Raw genomic sequence first — 20,312 nt, 5'->3', positions numbered from 1 at the left:
TTTGATCATCATTTGTGCAAGGGGTTGCTATAACATACCTTTACATAACATGAATGTATATTGCTTTATGTATTGTTTAAGCAAACAACATAAGTGTGGATTTTATAGTAGACCTTAGATTTCGCTGTTTCTCTGGTCACAACTGACTGAAAACAAGGACACGCAATTTAGATTTGACAAACACACATTGTGTAGTTCATTATGAGATAAGATTATAGGTACCTCGTAATTTACAGCACTTTTACTTTTAAAGCTGTAACAACTTTAAATGAGTACTGTCACTTTAAATGAGTACTGTTACTTTATTTGTCTCCTTTTGACTTGAAAGTGAAAGTGAAACTATTCATACAGGATGCATTTGGGGAACACAGCAGACACGTGCGTGAGCAGAGAAAAGCTTTAACAACATTAAGTACATATATTAAAAATGAAGAGTTATTAGTAAAAGATTTAAGTAGATGATGTTGTAGTCAGTAGTGAGAAAGTGAAGAACAACAGTCTGACACAGGTAAGAACTGAACTGATCTGAGATGAAATTTCACTCACAAGACAACATGAATGAAGCTTTAAAATCATCTGATATCAGTCACGAATACACAGAGCTGTATGTGAAATAATTTTCAGAGAGAATATCTTTGTTTTACAACTGGTCACACTTCATGTGTTTTTTTCTGATTGGATAGCTATCTGATTTATTAAAACCGTTTAATTTACATTCAGCCACATGGCTGAACAGATATCAATCTGATCTTCTATTCATCTTCTAATAAATGTTTTGATGTTAGTAAATAATTAAAATACAAAAATAGTTTAATCCAGACCTTATTTCCGGTTTTGAAGTGGGAAATATCTTGGAACGCAGCGTTAACAAAAGTCAGCACTTAATGTATTTTACGCAAGGGCACAAGCTGGAGCACGCAGTACAGAGAAGTAGGAGAGTGAGACAGCGTGATGATTTACAGTAGCCTGGGTTTCCCCATGCTGCCTTGCAGGCAAATTTATTCATGCTGCAAGTCTAGTTGACGTTCCTGAACCGGTTAGAACAAAAAATAAAGTTCCCGAACCGGTTAATAACGTTCCATGTCAGCTGTGGGACATATAAAGTAGGCTGATCATTAGGACATTAAACTTAAATTATTAGTCTACATAATTTTCCTTAAGTCTCTATCTTGTCATCAAAGTTTAAAGTGAACTTCACTGAGTCATATTACACAGAAATCTTGTCAAAGAATGGAAAAAATAACATCATTAACCGGTTACCATTCTTTTCAATAAACGGTTCAGTTCAGGGAACATATATTTTTGTAACGTTTCTGGTTTCGTTTCTGTTCCTTGCAAAACATCAAAAGTTTCTGGTTTTCATTTTCCTTCTGTGAACCGGTTCAAAGCCTTGTAAATAAGGCCCCTGGTCTTTTTATGATAAGATAACTATCCGATCATATAAAACGCATTAAGTGACCAGGTGTAAAATTATGTGATGAACGCATGAACTCCAGACAGAAGCTTTTGTTTTGGTTATTGTTTATTTAGTTTATTTGAACAGTAACTATTCTGCTCAAAAGGATTGGGCTGAAACAAAGGAGCTTATAAGCGTCCTCCCCCAAAATAAATAACATTTCTTATTTTACAATAGTACAGAAAACCATAATACAAAATCAACAACACAACGATACAACATCAAACAACAACAAAACGTAAATAAACCAAAAAAATTGGATTATATAAACTTGCAATATCTGATCATGGTAGCAACACTCCTAATGGCAAATCATTTCTTCTTCTTTATACTTTTCAAAAATCTTTTGTTTGTATTTATATTTAAACAGGTTGATTTTTGGACATCTTCTAGGACAGAAGCAACACAAAAAACACACTTCTGCTGTGTGTGCGCGTGTGTTGTGATCAGTTTATTTACAGATATAAACATCTGAACTTCTTTCATGGCCTCCGGTACATCCAAGAGTCTTTTTGGAGAAACAGACACAAACACAATGAACAGGTGAGTGATTTATAAAGTCTTTGTTTTATATTTAACAGAAATGAATTAACATTAATGATTTTCTGATTCACTGTGAAATAAACACAAGATTCAATCTTTACAGTAATTTCTATACATTTACATTTTTCAGCTGTATAAAATTCAAAAAGCAACAAAAGGATCCCACACACTATAAATCTTGCAAAAGTATCAAAAAGTTTATTAAGAACCACAATGTTTTAGTCCAATGGCCTTCATCAGGTATAGAGAAAAAATGTGAAACCATACTCATTTAAAACCAGCACATTTTAAAAAAAGATATAAAGGAGAGTAAATACAAATAATCACATTCTAGCAACAGATATAAAATATTACATTATTCATCACAATAGGTGTTAAAGTTAGAAAAGCACAAATTTAGGATAACAAAACTTTTTTTGTCAACTGATAGAGAGATAGTAACAAATATAATTACACATTTTATCCATCAGAAACACAAGGAGTGCAAGTACATACTGTCACCCTATAGAAGGGGTTCTCAACGTTTATATTCAATGGTCCAAATCTGAATTCTCATCATTTTCATAGGTCCGGAAAAGCTGGTTATTACAAAAATTGTCAAGCATGGTAATAACTTTATGTAAATCATTTTTTATATAACAAATCAACACAAGTAGTTTGGAAAAAAAGTATTTTCTATTAAAGTACATTCATAACAAGTGTATTTTGCATTTAAAGTAAAAAAAATTAAACATGAAACAAAAAGAAACAAATTACACCATAATATGTAACAAAATACAAAAATAAAGTAAACAAAATAACATCACTCATTCATCAACTAGACTGTAATCCATTTACCACACCACACGCACACATATACCCACGCACACTATACATGCTCTCTACAATATGCACATAACCACACATACATACATACATTCATGGGCTCGGGAAGTGGGGGTGCTGCAGGAGCTGCAGTACTTCCTGTTGGCAAAAATTTAAAACTGCGATGAGAATAAAATGTTAGCTTATAAATATCTCTGATTGTTGATTGTTTCTGTTCCAAGACATTTTGTATATCATGTTTGGGGTGTGTGATGAAGAGAGGGATAATTTTAGTATTAAAATTTTAAAATGATTTAATTTATTTCAGTGTGTATTAGCCAATCAGATTTGTCTTGACGACGTGAATGCGATTCAGCCGATACACTGCGTATACGCATAAGCATAACAGACAAGCACGCACACCCACAGCCACATAGAACAACGAATGAGTTTACTAGGCTATCTGTATCTGTCAGCTTCACAATGTGTCAGAAAATAATTTTGGATTTTTTTCAATCACACAGCAGAAATAAAATAAATAAAATTAATAAATTAAATAAATTAAAATAAATATGTTTTAAAATAAAAATACATTGTCATCTTGAAAACTGATCCTGGTGCATCGAGCTCCTTGTTTTATTAACAAACATTTTGACTATGCATGTGATTTACAATAGTTGCACTATTTAAATACCATTTTGGTTTGTATGCGTAAAAAAGTGTGCATGCAACAATGATCGGCTACACACAGAAAATGAACAAGAATGAACCGTGGAGTTTGGATGGCCTATAAGAGAAGGTCTACTGTTAATAATTTAACATGGTTTAGAATATATTTTGGTAACACTTTACAATAAGGTTCATTAGTTAACATTAGTTAATGTATTAACTAACATGAACAAACCATGAGCAATACATTTGTTACAGTATTTATTAATCTTTGTTAAAGTTATTTAATAGAAAAAAGCTTTTAATAATTTGTTCATGTTAGTTCACAGTGCATTAACTAACGTTAACAAGATTTTAATAAAGTATAAGTAATTGAAATTAACATGAACAAAGATTAATAAATGCAGTATACGTGCAGTTCATTATTAGTTCATGTTAATTAATGTAGCCTTAATTTTAATTAAACAAATGAACCTTATTGTAAAGTGTTACCTATATTTTAAACAAAATATGTTGGCCTATTTTGATGTTTTAGGCTAATTCCGATGCAAAAAGGTGTCCAAGCTAAGATTCAGGAAACGATTTTCTAGTTCGTCATCTGTTTAAAAAAATATAAAAATATAGCCAAATTGTTTCGCGGTAAAACAAAATATTGAATGAAAGTAAAAACTATTGAATTAAATTATTAAAATGACGTGAAAGGAACTAAATTTGAAAGCCTCAATGGACAATAAGGAACATCCAACATTTAAGAGTGGTGGGTATTTCAAAAATGTATATAAATTATTCCCATGCATCGATTTTAATGTTAAAGGGAAACTTCACCCATTTTCATTAAGCTTTGTACCGTTAGAACCCCAGTCATGTTTTTGAATGGTCGTGCACCATTCCCTCAGTTTCCCCTGAGAGGGGAGAAATACTGATTTCAGTGAGGCACTTCCTTCTTTCAATGATGTAAAAATCGTCATTTTGCGTAATTGAAAGAAGGAAATCCTGTATCTCTATTGAGTGTGAAAGACTACAGACACTCATTCCTCATTTTTCCAAGGTGGGGGCTATGGGTGGGACCCACTCACGCTTCAGACCAATTACAGATAAGTGGGTGGGACTTACGAAAATATACGAACACAGACCGAAAAAAAACGACCAGCCGCCATCTTTATGCTAAGCTAAGCTAAACAGAAGTTGTGGAGCGAGCCAGAATTCATGTTACAATAACAGTGGAACTTAATCAATATTACATGGAAGAGGGTGATTTTACAAGCGTGATGCTCTAATCCGCTGTTCATTGCACCTTTATGAGCCACAATACTGCAAAGAGCTGAGGCAGATGTAGGAACAGAAGCCCGAGGAGTAGCCCGGAGCCTGGGCGTCGGCTGGGTAGAGGAGCCCGGTGAAGAAGCAGCAACCATCGGCCTCTGCTGGGTAGAGAAGCTTGGCTGTTCTCTCGCTGTGTGGCTTCTTTATAACATTTCTGCATCAGATAAGGATATGGACGTTTGTTTGGTGAAGGTTTCTATGCAAGAGAGGAAGTTTGCGCGCGTTTGGAACGTTTATTTCACGGACATGTTTCGGTTTACGAGCAGACGCGCTGCGGAGTATATAAGCTTGGACGGACTCGCGCCGTTTGCTTTCGGTTTAACATTTCTGGATCAGATAAGGATATGGACGTTTGTTTTGTGAATGTTTCTGGTCGCGTGCTTATTTCAAAGACGTGTTTCGGTTTATGAGCACAAGCTCCAAGAGCTGAGGCAGCGCGTCTGTGGAGATATTATGCAGGGGACGCGCCTGTGTGGAGGACGCAGGGACAAACGGACGTCCGACCAAAGTGAGTGTTTATATTTTCGTTGTTATACTAACGTGGCATTTATGTACACAATAGCATATCTGAGCGGTGTTTTATATGTCTATATTGTGAGAGCAGTGAGGCCAATAATAACACAAATGTAATTACAGTAAACGAGAGACAAAAAGAAAATTGGTAAAACTAAATAAACATTTAAATTGCATACACTTTTTTTAAGTACTTGGAAAGACATTTGTAGTGCGGATCTGAAACCGCACGTTACTGTTTGAATAAGACTTTGCTACACACCAGGCCAGAGTGTTATTGTGTGTACCACAATGTAACATCACGTTTAAAAGTAAATCATGATTGGTGTCAGTCAGACACAGTGGTGGTGGCTATTTTCTTTGTTTTACTAACGTGGCATTTATGTACATAATAGCATGTCTGAGCCGTGTTCCGAGTAATGGGAGTGGCTTGCAGAGCTGTGCATTGTGGTGCATAGTGGCAGTTGTAGTTTTTCATACAAATGTGCTCTAAAGTCACATTTTGTCTTTTCTCTGTCAAATAGGCACAAAATTCTACATTTATCTTACATTTTGACTACAAATATGACTCACTTTCCATAAAGATTAATGTTCCTATCGGTGAAATGGCCCTTTAAACATCTGTAAATCCAAATAGGATAGTAGAGCATTCCAGCAAAAAACAAGTCTTCAATTCTATGAGGTATTACAATATCTTGTTCCCCTTCCTTTAGCATAATCTTCATAATAAAAACACAGAAGCAAAGGTTCCAGATGCCAAACAAAAATTACTTCATTCGCTTGAGCCAACAAAGTGAGATAATCAACAAACCCCTTAAAGGCAGGATAGGCAGGAATGATCTAAAAAAACTTTTTTACAAATTTGTTTAAACTGTCTTTATATATCAATACATCAGTAAAATGTAAGTACTCTGAAAAAGAGAGTATAAAAATCGAGTGTCTGTAGACCTCTCACGAGCTAATTTTTCCATTCACTCCACCCCCTCCCTTCTGGGTTTCTTCTAAAGCCACGCCCCCAAAACACATGAACACGCGACACGGACAGCTTTGCTGTGTTTTGCATGGAAGAGTTTCCGTGATGAAAGCATTGTTGACTCTGATGAGGACTACACTCCGCAGACAATACCGCTACCGCATCATCGACTCAAGGAAAAGCCACGTGATATTTACTCTCGTTTGATTGCTTCGTTTATTCCTTTTTTGCCTTGTTTGCCTTTGCTGACTGGATATGCAGGTACTGTGAGTTGTGAATGCACTTTCTGTGAGTTGTGAATGCACTTCCTCTGCCATACTTTTGCTCTTCCTAGAGTGCCTCGTAGACGTTCAAATCAATCGGGTGTGCGCATGTCTGGGCAGATCCCATAGCAATGGGTGGTGCCATGGTCGCGAGAGAGAGTGATATTCGCGCAAGCTAATCATTTGTTTCGGAATGGAAATAATTAACTGTTTAACACAGTCGTGAGAGGTCTACAGACACTCGAGTTTTATACTCTCTTTTTCAGAGTACTTACATTTTAATTATGCATTTGTATATAAAGACAGTTTAAAGAAATTTGTAAAAAAGTTTTTTAGATAATTCCTGCCTACCCTGCCTTTAAAGAGATGCTCAAAAATCATCTGCCGTATACTCTTCTCATTGGTCTCGGCCTACCACAATTAACTTATTTGTTCGATGTAGCAAACAGCTGAACACTTTAATGACGTACTCTGCTTATTGGTTCTCTTGGCCTACCTAGCACAACTAACTTATTGTTAACTCTTTCACCGCCAGCGTTTTTTTAAAAAGTTGCCAGCCAGCGCCAGCGTTTTTCATGATTTTCACAAAAGTTGAATGCCTTCCAGAAAATGTTCTTCTTCAAATATATAAACATACAATATACCAAATGAAAGAACAGACCCTCTGCTTTCAAACAAAAAAAACCCGTTTCATCCTACCTTTAGGAGTTCTTTTGTAATCAGCTTTTGAATATGGGTAGGTTTCTGCAAAAACACCACATTTTGAGCAAAAAGCAGAGATAATTCCATTTTTGTGACGGACTTTTCATAGAGATCCCATTCAGAGCGATCTTTAAAACAGACACGGACATGCAGCAGCTTGTCATAGGGCAATACTTCCGGTTTTAAAAAGTTGCGGAAGGGCGCCACCTGATAATAGCGGTATTGCGGAAAGACGGAAAATCTCGTCGTTAGCGGGGAAGCGTTTTCTCTTAATTGACGAGATATCTCGTCAATGGCGGGGAAAGAGTTAATGTAGCGTAGTACAGCTGGACGACTTCTCAAATCTAAAATGACGTACTCTGTTTATTGCATCAATTGGCCTTGGCCTTCCTGCAGTGCTCGTTGTGAGACATAATATATTTGTGGAAACAATGCATAATAACTAACTAATCAATAATAAGACAGAAAATATATTCATGGAAATAATAAAAGCATAAACCATAATAAAACCAATGAATCACATCAAACAAAAACTAACATACCTTCTCAGACTAATGTAGCGAATCAGCTGGAGGAGGAGAACGGCGTTATTTAAAACACTATGAACCTTCGGCCAAAACACTACGGGAATTTAAGGGAATTTGGGAAAATTCCCAGATTTAGCTCAAATGAGTACAATTAACTGTAATTAATTATACAAATTATTAAGATTTCAACTGATTTAGCAGAAAAATAATAACAATTAATTAATGTATTTGTCCAGCAAATACTCATAATTGTACATTAAGAAGTTAATTCGGTGGCCTTTAGAAAATAACATTCTTACTGCTATAAAGTATTGTTAAGCATGTAGCTTTAAGATCTATAAGGCAGATAAATTGACTTTATTAGCTGAGCATTGAACACAGAAACAATTCAATTGTGAAATGCAAAACCGGTTTATTAAACTACGTTACACTACAAAAAACATACAATACTAACTACACATATAAACAAACAAACGAGAAACATATATGAAAGAGAAAGAATGGAAAATTAAGAGAGCGAGAGAGTAAAAGAAGGGCAATATCACTATAGACTTAACTTCTGCACAAACCATCAGAACTCTAAGAATCACTTTAATTAATAAGGGGCAATTACTTTTTACAGCGAATGAACAAGGGACACTTGCGTTGGCTTTTGTGAGGGGCGTGTGTACGTCCAGCCGTATGGGCGCGTATGCGAGGAAGAGAGTTCCTGAGATTGTGGTCACGTGACGAAGTCCTTGGAGGTGTCCGTAGGAGTTGAAGTTTAAGTCCAAGTGGCGGATGCCTGAAACTAGAAGGACAGGGGTCCCACAGCCGGAAGCTAAGCTGGGGGCTCAGTTGCACGCCGTGTCGTTGAAAACTGTAGGCCAACTGTGAGCAGGGCTTGAATTGGGGTGCAGGCCTCTTAACCTGAGCTAAGACCAACCCCTTCAAGTTCAGATGATCAATCCAAAAAAGTGTTGATTGAGCGGGAAGACAAATCTTTGTTCTCCCAAGACTTGATCTGCATGTTTTGTTTAATGCAGAGATGTTTCAATAATAACTTGGATTAATCTTAAATGAGTTTGATATCAGTTAGAATAACATAAAGCATATCATTGATCAGGAAAGGAAAAGGGGATTATTTCGAGTGTAAACAAGATATTACATCAAATAGTTATCTCATAAATGTGAATTATGAGACATGCTAAGATAAACAAAGCATCCCTATAGTGTTACAAGAAAGTGGTTAATTACAGATACAAACAAGCAATACAAGGATATATAATATATACAATTTAAACCAATTTATTTGGGTCTTAGCTGAGATCTTAGACACAGACACATTTTTGTGGCATGGCTGCTTCGTCTCTGGCCACGGTTTGAAGTTTGCTTTGAGGTGTTAATTTGCTTAGATTGGCTTAGAATTTGCCAGAGAGAGTCGAGAGGGCTGGAAATGTGTGTTATCAGGAGATTTGGATCTTCTGATGAAAGCGTCAGAGCAGACCTAGTGACAAAACTCAATCTAGGGTCACAGCATGTAACTGTTAACGACCCAGACTGAAGTGACCTCCGGTTAACGTCCAGCCAGATGTTACATCATCAAACCATCTTTTCTTCAGAGGCATTTCATTGCTGAAATTCTGGAAAAATATCAGCTTGAAAGAGCCATGTACTATTTCAGACTGGGGTGCTCTGGCTCTGTTAAGAATTCTCTCCCTATCCTGGTATCTAAAAAGCCAGACGATAAGCATTCGAGGGCAGTTTGCCTTGTCTAGACTGCCGTAGATACGGTGAGCCTGCTGAATTTCAAGCCTTCCACCTCCCTGAAGGGAAGGGATCCACTTGGGTAGATGTTCGTGAAGAAACTGAACACTGTTTTCACCCTCCACTGACTCAGGTAGGCCCACGAGTCAAACGTTACATCTTCGCGAGCTATCCTCCATTTCAACCATTTTGTCACCAGAGATTCATTATCTCTTGCTGATGCATAATAACCTCCTGCTTAACCGCACATACGTTTGCGCACATACATCCGCCCTTGTAATGATTTACCGAATTCAGCTTGTCGTGTGATATATTCTGTCGCAATTCGTTAACTGCTGAGTTTGAGGTTTCAATCATATTTTTTAAAGTTTAAATGCGATCAACAAATACGACTGACAACTGAAATTAATGTATCGTGAGATCAGACTGCTTGTTATGCTTTCAAATGGCTATCGTGGCACAAAGATGTCACTTGCCAACTGGTCTGTCCAGTACCGCATGAAGTTAAGAGCATGGGTGGTTTGGGGCCCTACGCAGCTTGCATACCCTGCATCAGGTGCGTAGCCATCATTTCAAAAGTGGGGGGACGAAATGTCTAGTGTTATAGATGATGCGCAACCTCACGTAATGCATCATGACGTCGAAAGGTCACGCGTTACATATAGGGCCGGATTAACCATACGGGCAACTGGGCAATTGCCCAGGGGCCCAAGACCTCCAAAGGGCCCAGGGCAGCAAGGGCACGAGCAAAATACTGTATCTGGTAATCTCCCGCTCGCCGCTTTATATTAAACAAACTGTCAACATGGGCTTTTGCGCTGCAAAGAGAGACGCTGCGCTTATTACTTTAAACGTGAGTTGAGAGCGGTTGAGTCTCATGCGGACTGACCAATGAAGAGAGGGCCTCAGGTAAAGACCCTCTCCTCATTGGTCAGTCCGCATGAGGTGGGTCAAAGGTTCGCCAAGCATTACGTGACGCAAGGCTTTTGTACAACAGAAAAAAACGAGACACGGAGAAGCTAAGTCGGAGCGCGAAGCGGAAATTATAAAAGGAAAAGGACATCAGAAACGCAGAAAATGTAAAGTATAAACAGTGGTGTATCTGCGCAGGTATCTGCGCGATCCGATCGCCGTATGAAATCAAATTACTATAGCAGCGCAAAAGTGACTGTGGAGCAGAGAACCCACAGGCGAGTGACAGCAAAGTAGCGCGAGAGCGATTCCAGTTATCACATGGAGAAATCTGCTTTGAATCGTTCTCGCTGTACTTTGACATCATCAAGAGGTCTGCTTAGCGCCACATGAAGTCGAACCTGCAGTGTAGCTGCTCACGCGACACTGTAAACAAACAATCCATGTGGAAAAGTGAACGAATGAAGCAGTGCACAACATAAAATCTGGAGAGTTAACAACGCACATGTGAGAAAACAACATTTAAATCATCAATCCAGTTTATTACTTTATCTGGAGGTAAGGCTCCAATAAAATAAAATAAGCCCGTGTTTATGTCCTGATGGTTTTTAGCTGTCTTCCAGCATGTTTGCTTGTGCTTCACAGTGTTAAACTTCCTTTCCCTGTGTTCATTTATATACAGTGTTGGGTAAGTTACTCAAAAAAAGTAATTAATTACTAGTAACTAATTACATCTTGAATCATGTAATTAGATTACTTTACAAATTACTCTCTCCAAAAAGTACTTTCTAATCCTATCCAGTATATGATACAAGAATAGGCTTGAAATGGCTCAAAGAAATAATATATAAATGTATATCGACTATTCTTGTCCCACTTTATGGTCCAATTCTCTCCAGCTACTGCTTATTAATACTAAAGAAGTTGTTAATTTTAAGTATTGGTAGAAATGGGGAGGGTTAAGGATGTAGAATAAGGTTTTGCAGAATCAGGCATTAATATGTGCTATTAAGTATTAATAAACAGCCAGCACCTCATTAATATTAATGCTAATAATCAACCAGTTAATAGTGAGAATTGTATTTAGTTACATCAGAAGTAACTGTAATTAGATTACAAGAAAAATAAGAGTAATCCCTTACTTTACTTTTTCAAGGGAAAAGTAATTAAATTACAGTAACTAATTACTTAGTAACTAGTTACACCCAACACTGTTTATATATCTACGTTCAAGATGTAGCCTATATGATCTTAAACTTCTGTGAGGAAAATCATGTCTGCGTTGATGTTCAGTTCAGATAATGTTCTTCACTTTGGTTTGGGTGTCTAATATTAGGCTATATGATGGTCTTGTAATAATAATTAAGGAAAAGCCTATTTTCATTTTAGACAATGCTTGTATATGCAAAAAATAAGCTTTTTATATCAATGACTATGCAAATTAGAGTTAATCCATGGTCATTTTAAATGTGTATTAATTTAAAAGTTCTGTTAAGTGAGCTTCCGTCAATGACGAGGACAACTCAGCTAAGTTAGCCAGGACTTTTCTACACCGCCAGCTTACTTTTACAGCCCGGAGATTATACAGATGCTGATGTGTTTTGTTTTCATAGCATCATATGTGAGTGAATGTCTTTGATAGGGGACATAGTAGTGCATTTGTATGAGCATTTAAATATTTTTAAATCAAAATACACCTGATGACAGTTAGAATTTAAGGTATTGAGTATATGTACTGTATAATACAGTAATATATTCTGTATATGACCATATTATGGTGATCCCGGGGTCGTGATGATGGGGCCCTTGAATATTGTTGCCCAGGGTATAACAAAGTGTTAATCTGGCCCTGGTTACATATGTGAAATGCACATTTGCGCACCATTTTAAACAATAAATTAACCCAGCGACATTAATTAAAGGGTCATGAAACCCCCCTCTTTCAGCTCAAGTCTAGCTCACAATCTTTTTGAAAAATTCAATGAAATGGGCGTGGTGGCTGTGAGAAGGGGGGAGGGGATTGTGTATTGTACGGCAAGGGAGAGGAGAGGGGAGGGGGGGAACTCTCATCGCCAGTAGCCCATGCATATCGACTGTCACTAAAATAATTATGAGACACAGATGAGTCGTCAAAGTACTATCGTGCTCTGCCACATCACAGGCTGTGACGTGGACAGGATGAAGATTTTAAACCCGGAAGACGAAAATAGCGTATAAAAACTAAAATTTAACCATTTCCCCCCTACTATTAAATCTAACAGATGCTAACACTAGCTACGTTTACATGGACACATTTTGCCTCCATCGGATTAAAATCCTTCCGATTAATAAATCCTATCATAGCGTTTACATGAACACTTAATAATGTGATCGGATTGATGTGCGTGTTTATATGACACAAGATTTACATCAGATTTGATCATTTGACATGCGCACATTGCACAAATATAGTTTCACGCTGTTTCAAGATTTGCTTTGTGCCTCAGCTGATTATAAAGCAGCAGCAAAAACACCCATTCACGTGTGCCCAAAAAGCGTATTTTACTTCACGTAGTGCTGCGGAGACCGTTCGCGAGAGCGAGTCCAAACACACGCATTTGTGGATCAGAGAATAAATCATGGACTGACCGGACAACGCTGTCTTGTATGACTTTATGGGGAATTGGACGGATAATAGGAACAAGATTTACAAGACAATCACTTCTTGTGACTTCCTTCAACAAAACAAACTCAAATATTTGCGTCACATGTCATTACGGCAATTCTACGTCATTGCACGTGTGAATATGCTCAACACTCCCGTCCTGCAGGTGGCAGAAATGCGCCTTTCAGTGGGTTTACCAACCGCCATTAAAAAAAGAAAAGATGGCACATGCGCAGAGCGTCCCAGTTTCAGTTATCCATCCGATCAAATGTATACATGTCCTTTTGAGCGGATTACAAAAGGTATAAACCACCCCTAACAAGCGGATTAGATTTTTAATCAGATTGGCACTTTTTAGTCCGATTGAGGTGTTTACATGGAACATTTTTATTCAGATTGATCATTTAAACGGATTACAAATGTCCATGTAAATGTCTTCAGTGGTGTTCAAGACACATACCTGTGAGGCTGTTTACACTTGGTATTAAGATGTGTTTTCATCGATCGGATCACAAGTGGACGAGAGAGACACATTACGTTTACACCTGGTATTTAAATCCGTCTATTTTGTCCACTTTCGACTGCTTCTGTGCTGAATACTATGAGGGGGTGGTCTGTGAGACGGTGGGCGAGTCTCTCTGCTGTCATTCAAACCGGAGCGGGAGTAATTATGAGTTTATATGGACGCAAACTAATATTATATTGGAGTGCACTGCTTGTTTAGCAAGTAAACATGCAGCACCGTGTTTTGTACATGAGTATGTAAGAGCTTTCTTTGAATTTTCAGCGCAATTGATGAAGTAGGATCGCGCAACTTTCACACGCTTTCAAAACGAAACTACGGAGATCAGCCGCTTAGTTTTATCAATGAAAGGCTAAAAATAGCGCTGTTCACCGAATGTTCACACCAGAAGTCAAAAAAGACGTAAAACTTGTGTTTAATACCTCAGATTAGATAAATGGGCAGAGAGAAGGCGGTCGCGTGTGGCTGTTCGAACGCATTCAACCACATGTGCGTTCCGCAACTCCAAAGCGATCCGATCGAAAGTGGTTTCGGCCACCTCTGGATGTGGTTGAAAGTGGTCGAAAGTGAACGAGCTCAAAACGTTTTGAACACCGTTTACACATGGCATTAACGTCGTCCACTTGTGATCCGATCGACGAAAACACATGTTAATGCCAAGTGTAAACAGCCTCTCTGTTAAAATCTCAGAAATTTTGGTTTAGGGTTTCATGACTCTTTATTATCATTCCACATACAACATCGGAATGGTGACTTTAATTCCTCGATTGGGATCGTTTGGAGCCCTTTGAGGCTGCATTGAAATGGCCATTTTAAACTGCATTAAAACTGTAAAGTGTTCAATAAAATCTATTCAATCGAGAAAAATCCTGGAATGTTTTTCTTAAAAAAAAACATAATTTCTTCTCGACTGAACAAAAAAGACATCAACATTTAAGAAAGCATGGGGGTGAGTAAATTACTATGACGTTTCTTTTTTTCGTGTGACATCCTAATTCTGCACTGACAAACATAGGCTATCTGTTTCTTGCTCATTCTTGACACATAAAAACGTACAATTAATGGAATAATGAAAGAGCACCCCATAAATTAAGATTGTACAAATTGTACGCTTGAACAACTTGATAGAAATGCACCTAATTAATTTTTTTGTCTGTTTTTTTGTGAATTTTGAAAAGATTTGCTTCACGTTTCGATGAAAACTCAGATTTTACTCTCTCTCTACTCATCCTTTTAGCTGGTTTCTGTTACACTTCATATTTTAGCCAAACTATCCCTTTAATTTCTGCTGTTGTATTTTACAGTTTGATTGATAGAGAATCTGCTGAACCCAGCTGTGTGTCTATGAAGAGTGATAATTCAATCCATTTTCCACCCAACTTCAGTTTAGAAGACTCTAGTACAGATGTGAGGTCAGGACAAATACACACATTCATTTGTGTTTACTGTTGTGTTTGTATGATTTACTTTATATGTAAATGCATAATGTAATGTATTGTACATTTCTTCAAAGGAATTTCAAAGGAAAGTCCTTCAAAGGGAAGCAGATGGATTCTGTTCTTCAGGTAAGAGAGAGAGTTGAAATTTAAATGTCTTTTATTTACGGTGGCACACATAACTTCTAGTCTTTTTTTACACAAGTGCAAAAAGGAAACAATCACTACACAAAACACAAACAAAACAAAAAACAAAACAAAAAATCGAATCAACTCTTTCCCTGCCATTGACGAGTTATCTCATCAATTAAGAGAAAACATTTGCATTAAAGAGTAACTAAACCCTAAACCAACTTTTTTTAGTTAATGATCTGTAAGAATGGTGCTGTATTAGTGCTGTTAATTGATTTTAGTAAGTTTTTTGACATTTGGATATAAAGTGTTTTAGTACTACAATATATGGTGTAAAAACGTCTGAGTGCTGCCCTCTTCAGGTTGAACGGTGGCTACTGCAGTTGAATTTTCCTATTGGATGTTGGGTCCAAAAAATACCTCGTGATGTAAGCAGGTTCAGTTTCACCACGCCCTTGTTACGATCTCACTACACACTTAAGTTCGTCCCCTCTGTCTCCGTTGGGATCTGCCCACTTTCTTGCATTTTTCAAATATTGCCAGTGGGTGGAGTCAGGCTCTGACCAGGGGTTTAGTTACTCTTTAAAAAATCTTCCTGATGAATTTTTATTTTAATCAATACCACCTTTTACCCAATTTACAAAAAACTGAAGCAAAAACGTTATTTACTAATTTTACACTCCGTGTATGTTTTGATAATCATTCTGAATCTGGTCTCTAACAAATTTCCTTCACAAAAATGCAATTATTCCAGCTTTTTGCTAAAAAATATTTTTAAAGAAACATACCCATATTTAAGAGTTTAAAAGCAGAGAAAAATATAGATAGGATGAAACTTTTCCCGTTTTGTTTGTTGTTTGATTGTTTGTTTGAAAGCAGAGGGTCTATTCTTTTATTTGATATATTTGTATGTTTATATATTAAAAAAAAAATCCTGGAAGACATTTTGGGAAACTTGTGAAAATCACAAAAAATGCTGGTGAGCAATTTTTTGAAAACTAGTTGGCGGGGAATGAGTTAATTAAACCATGTTTGTAAAAAACAATTTCTTTCCAACCACAGAACACAAAAAATTATTACAACACCAAAAGATCTTTTGTAGACTTTTGTAGAAAACAGAAATCAATCATCAAAACACCACATCATCCCCTGACAAACTCTTTTCTACTTAAAGGTGACCAAGAATGTAAAAATGTATTTACCTCATCATGACTGAAGTATTAGAGGTCCTTATATGGTAATGACATATTGTGAGCCTCAAACAGTAATGTTTACTCATTCTTGTAAAATCTTGTAAATTAAAAAAAAACGAGAAAAAAAAACGAAAAACAGGCCAATCTCAACATAACACCGACTGTGACATAACTGTCGAGATGTACGCCCCCAACATTTCTATATACCCGCCCATATTCTAGGCCAGCCGGACGTAAACCGCAGAATCATCGGAAGTTTTGCAGGTATTGAGAAGAAACAAGCAAGGACGTAAATTGCAGAACATGGATATAAATGTTTCAGGCACAACTGAACACCGGAGCAATTTAATTTAAAGGTGCAGTGTGTAATTTTTAGAAGGATCTCTTGACAGAAATGCAAAATAATATACAAAACTATATTATCAGGAGTGTATAAAGACCTTTCATAATGAACATACACCGAGGGTCCCCTTACATGGATGTCGCCATTTTGTGCCACCATTTTTCTACAGAAGCCCTTAACGGACAAATTTATTTACTAAGTTGTCTCCGACGATGACATGTTTGTCTGGTGGCGGCTACCGTAGCTTCTCTATGTGTTTCAAAAGTGAGGGGTGAGCAGTGCCGTTGGTTGCATTTCGCAACCTTACCACTAGATGCCCCTAAAATTTACACACTGCCTACGCGGTGCGCATGAGAGATCTTGCAGATCTCACAGACAAACGTCTTAATACTATTGCAAATTAGAAATGTTTGGTGAGATAAAATGTGGACGAAAACATTATTAAGCAAGAATACATAGTACATTTATTTGAATTTTTTTCTCCAGGACCGAAAGCAGAACCAATTGCGTCAGATCTTACTGATACTACGGTCTTTCATAATGTAGCCTCGGGGCCAGTTTAATACCTGGTTTCGGCACCCATCCCTAATGACGACCTATTTATGCGGATGTTAATATTCATTACTGCCTGTGTTTTTATACAATTTAACTAAATTCTAACTTAACTGAAGTGCACGTGTGTTTGTGTCACTCACTTTAAGCGCAAATTCAAACTTGATATTGGGAAGTTTTCCCTGAGCTCTGTAAACACAACTTGCTGACAGCAGTTTGCCTTTATTCAGAAACAACTCAAATAACACCACAGCAGCGTATAAAACCCTTACCGGCACTGTCATAATATTTCAGTCTTCACCACAGCAGAATAACGAGATGCATCCATAAGAACGTGTTTGTCATTTAACATTTAAATAATAGTCATTTAAACATCTTGCGATTCAGTCCTCAACTGGTGACGTGACCCTGGTTGGAAAAAGGCCAATCAGAGCGCAGCTCATTATTATTATTTATGAGCCTTTTTTATAAGGTAATAAGAGACCATTTCATTCTGAGGGCAAATCCTAGGGTTGTTAATGGACATGTAAAACCGTCCCTGGAACATTTTTTCACTTAAAAAAGCCACATACCTTATATTTAGATATCAAAGAACAATGTAATTATTTCAATCCATTCTTGGTCACCTTTAAATAAATAGCCAGTTTTGCCTGACCTAAAACAAAATGTAAAAGTTCACAGGTATGCTTTCTACTTCTGGCAAACATTAAAAACTGACATAGAATACAGAAGAAAGGAAAACATTTTCCAGAAGAATAAATAAGGGTCACAGTCTGTCACAATTCATAAAAGCATGAAAAATAGTTTCTCTTTGCAGGCAAAAAGGACATTTCTCAGTGACATCAGGATTAAGAACAGAGACAAAAGCATTAACCACAATTGCACAATGAATCAATTTTAGACAACGGTGGCTTGTATAGTAATCTCCATTCAGGTTTGTAACGACTAAGCCAAATCTGACACACAATAACTTCATAACATATAACTAAAGATCCTCACCCAACAAGCCCGGGGTCTGTAACACTACCCCCAAAGTGTTTTTAACCCACAAAAGCAGAACAAGGTCTCTTGTGACTATGGCAACACATCAAGATTAGAGAGTTTTACGACCAGAAAAGAATGTGGGAGATTCATCCAAACTCTTCATCTGATTTTAAAACAGATTTTCTATTTAGTCATGGATGTATTCGCATATGAATTTATAATGGAAATGTCTTAATCAAATATTTTTTATCTTATCATGGATTATGTTATTGATGTTTAAGTTATATCAGTATATTAACCCAAACTAGTTTAAATGTATGTTTAGTATTATGTTAAATAGATATCAAACATGGCCTAGATATGATCTATGTGTTGCATTTTTGATTTCGTGAATGATAATATGCATTATGTTTTGGAAACTATTCTTCATATTAATATTATAAACTCTTTAACACTTCCACCTCAACATCCAATTGAATTCCATATGCAAATAATATGTTGGAAGACATAGACAGTTAACTTTCCATCTGAAACTATGAGGCTGCTTACACTTGGTATTAAGATGTGTTTTCATCGATCGGATCACAAGTGGACGAGAGAGACACATTACGTTTACACCTGGTATTTAAATCCGTCTCTTTTGTCCACTTTCGACCGCTTCTCTCTTGAATACTGTGAGTGGGCGGTCCGTGAGACGGTGGGCGAGTCTCTCTGCTGTCATTCAAACCCGAGCGGGAGTAATTATGAGTTTATATGGACGCAAACTAATATGTCGGAGTCTGCTGCTTGTTTAGCAAGTATACATGCTGCACAGAGATTATCTGTAATGAGAAGAGATCGCCACACCCCCGCGCCATTGAAGTGAATGAGCAGCAGTGATGCCGGTAACGCGTTACTTAGTAACGCGTTACTCTAATTTGACCACTTTTTTAGTAACGAGTAATCTAACGCGTTAATATTTCCAAACCAGTAATCAGATTAAAGTTACTTATACAAGTCACTGTGCGTTACTATTTTTGAAATTTTCCTTAGTTAAATATATATTTTCTTGAATATTTCTTCTTGCGTCTCGGGAAGAGAAGTCAGGTGTGCGACAAGTCACGTTTTCAGCACGAGGACAACTCAGGTCACGTGTAAGCGACAAAAACGTAAACAACGTACAATAGAGAGAGAAGAGAGATGCAGCTACAAAAACACTACGTCAAATTAAAAAAAAAAAAACATTTGGAGTCGCGGCATGGCAAAGACAGTCAAACTTAAGAGCAAGTCCCACCCGGTGGTGAGAAACAGTGAGCAGGAGTTCATCCACTACCCAAACAACAAAAGCTGGACTTCAGTGCAAAACCAGTAAGTGTGGGAGAGTTGAAGAACGAAAGTAACAAAGCGATTTTCTCCGAGCCTTGATAATAACATCTGCATCTCACTTTGACAGCATATTAGCACATAACCTCTGAAAGAGTTGAGAAATATCGCATTATTTACTCACCGATTTCCACGTGTAGATCCAGAACTGTGTTTTCAACCATGATAAGTATATTCCAAAAGCGGTCTTTTTTTCTTACAACGCGTTGTGTTTCTCGTTTCATGTGTTACAATACTGATAAATCTACAAGGTACTTACTATATAACATCCTGAAGACTTCTCAGTTTTTCAAAATAAAAGTAAGTCGAGTTTAAACTTTACTTCTTTTATTTTGTGAGTAGATCCTGTCGGGTCAAAAGGAACACTGGTTAGTTTTGTCCCGCTGGTAATACTGTGTATAATATGTTTAAAAAATTTATATTATTCTAATTTGATTTAATTTTATTTTCATAGTGTTTAAACTATTGAATTTTTTTTGTCTCAGCAATTTAAGTTTGTACTGTTGGTTGCTTTTGAAACATTTGATAACTGAAATTTAAAATAAAAATGTAATTTAATTATTTTTTACAAAGATAAATGACAAAATAAGTTTGCAGTTACATATTAAAGAGGTCATAATCATATATATTTAATAAAAACAAGTGTAACACAAAAATCTATTGTGTAACAATTCAGTACTCTTGTTTAAAGTGAAATTATACAGAAGTCGTTTTG

The 20,312-nt window shown here is 36.8% G+C and overlaps 1 protein-coding gene across 7 annotated transcripts in view; it reads left to right on the top strand.

Annotated features, from left to right (window-relative positions):
- The first annotated feature begins 347 nt into the window (after window positions 1–347).
- LOC129445841 (NLR family CARD domain-containing protein 3) overlaps window positions 348–20,312 on the top strand; it is a 58,463-nt gene continuing 38,498 nt past the window's right edge. For 6 of the 7 annotated variants that reach the window (XM_073873888.1, XM_073873887.1, XM_073873886.1 and 3 more), the window contains exons 1-4: window positions 348–508; window positions 1,827–1,999; window positions 14,900–15,007; window positions 15,109–15,160. In XM_073873888.1, coding sequence (XP_073729989.1) covers window positions 1,941–1,999; window positions 14,900–15,007; window positions 15,109–15,160 — 219 coding nt within the window. In that variant the 5' untranslated portion in view covers window positions 348–508; window positions 1,827–1,940. The remainder of the gene's footprint in view (window positions 509–1,826; window positions 2,000–14,899; window positions 15,008–15,108; window positions 15,161–20,312) is intronic. The other variant, XM_073873884.1, reaches the window with a different exon arrangement.

This window comes from Misgurnus anguillicaudatus, chromosome 12 (assembly GCF_027580225.2).
Source record: "Misgurnus anguillicaudatus chromosome 12, ASM2758022v2, whole genome shotgun sequence".
NCBI classification, from domain to species: domain Eukaryota; kingdom Metazoa; phylum Chordata; class Actinopteri; order Cypriniformes; family Cobitidae; genus Misgurnus; species Misgurnus anguillicaudatus.
Note: the sequence above shows the minus strand (reverse complement) of the source record. Positions and strands in the feature narration are given on the sequence as shown.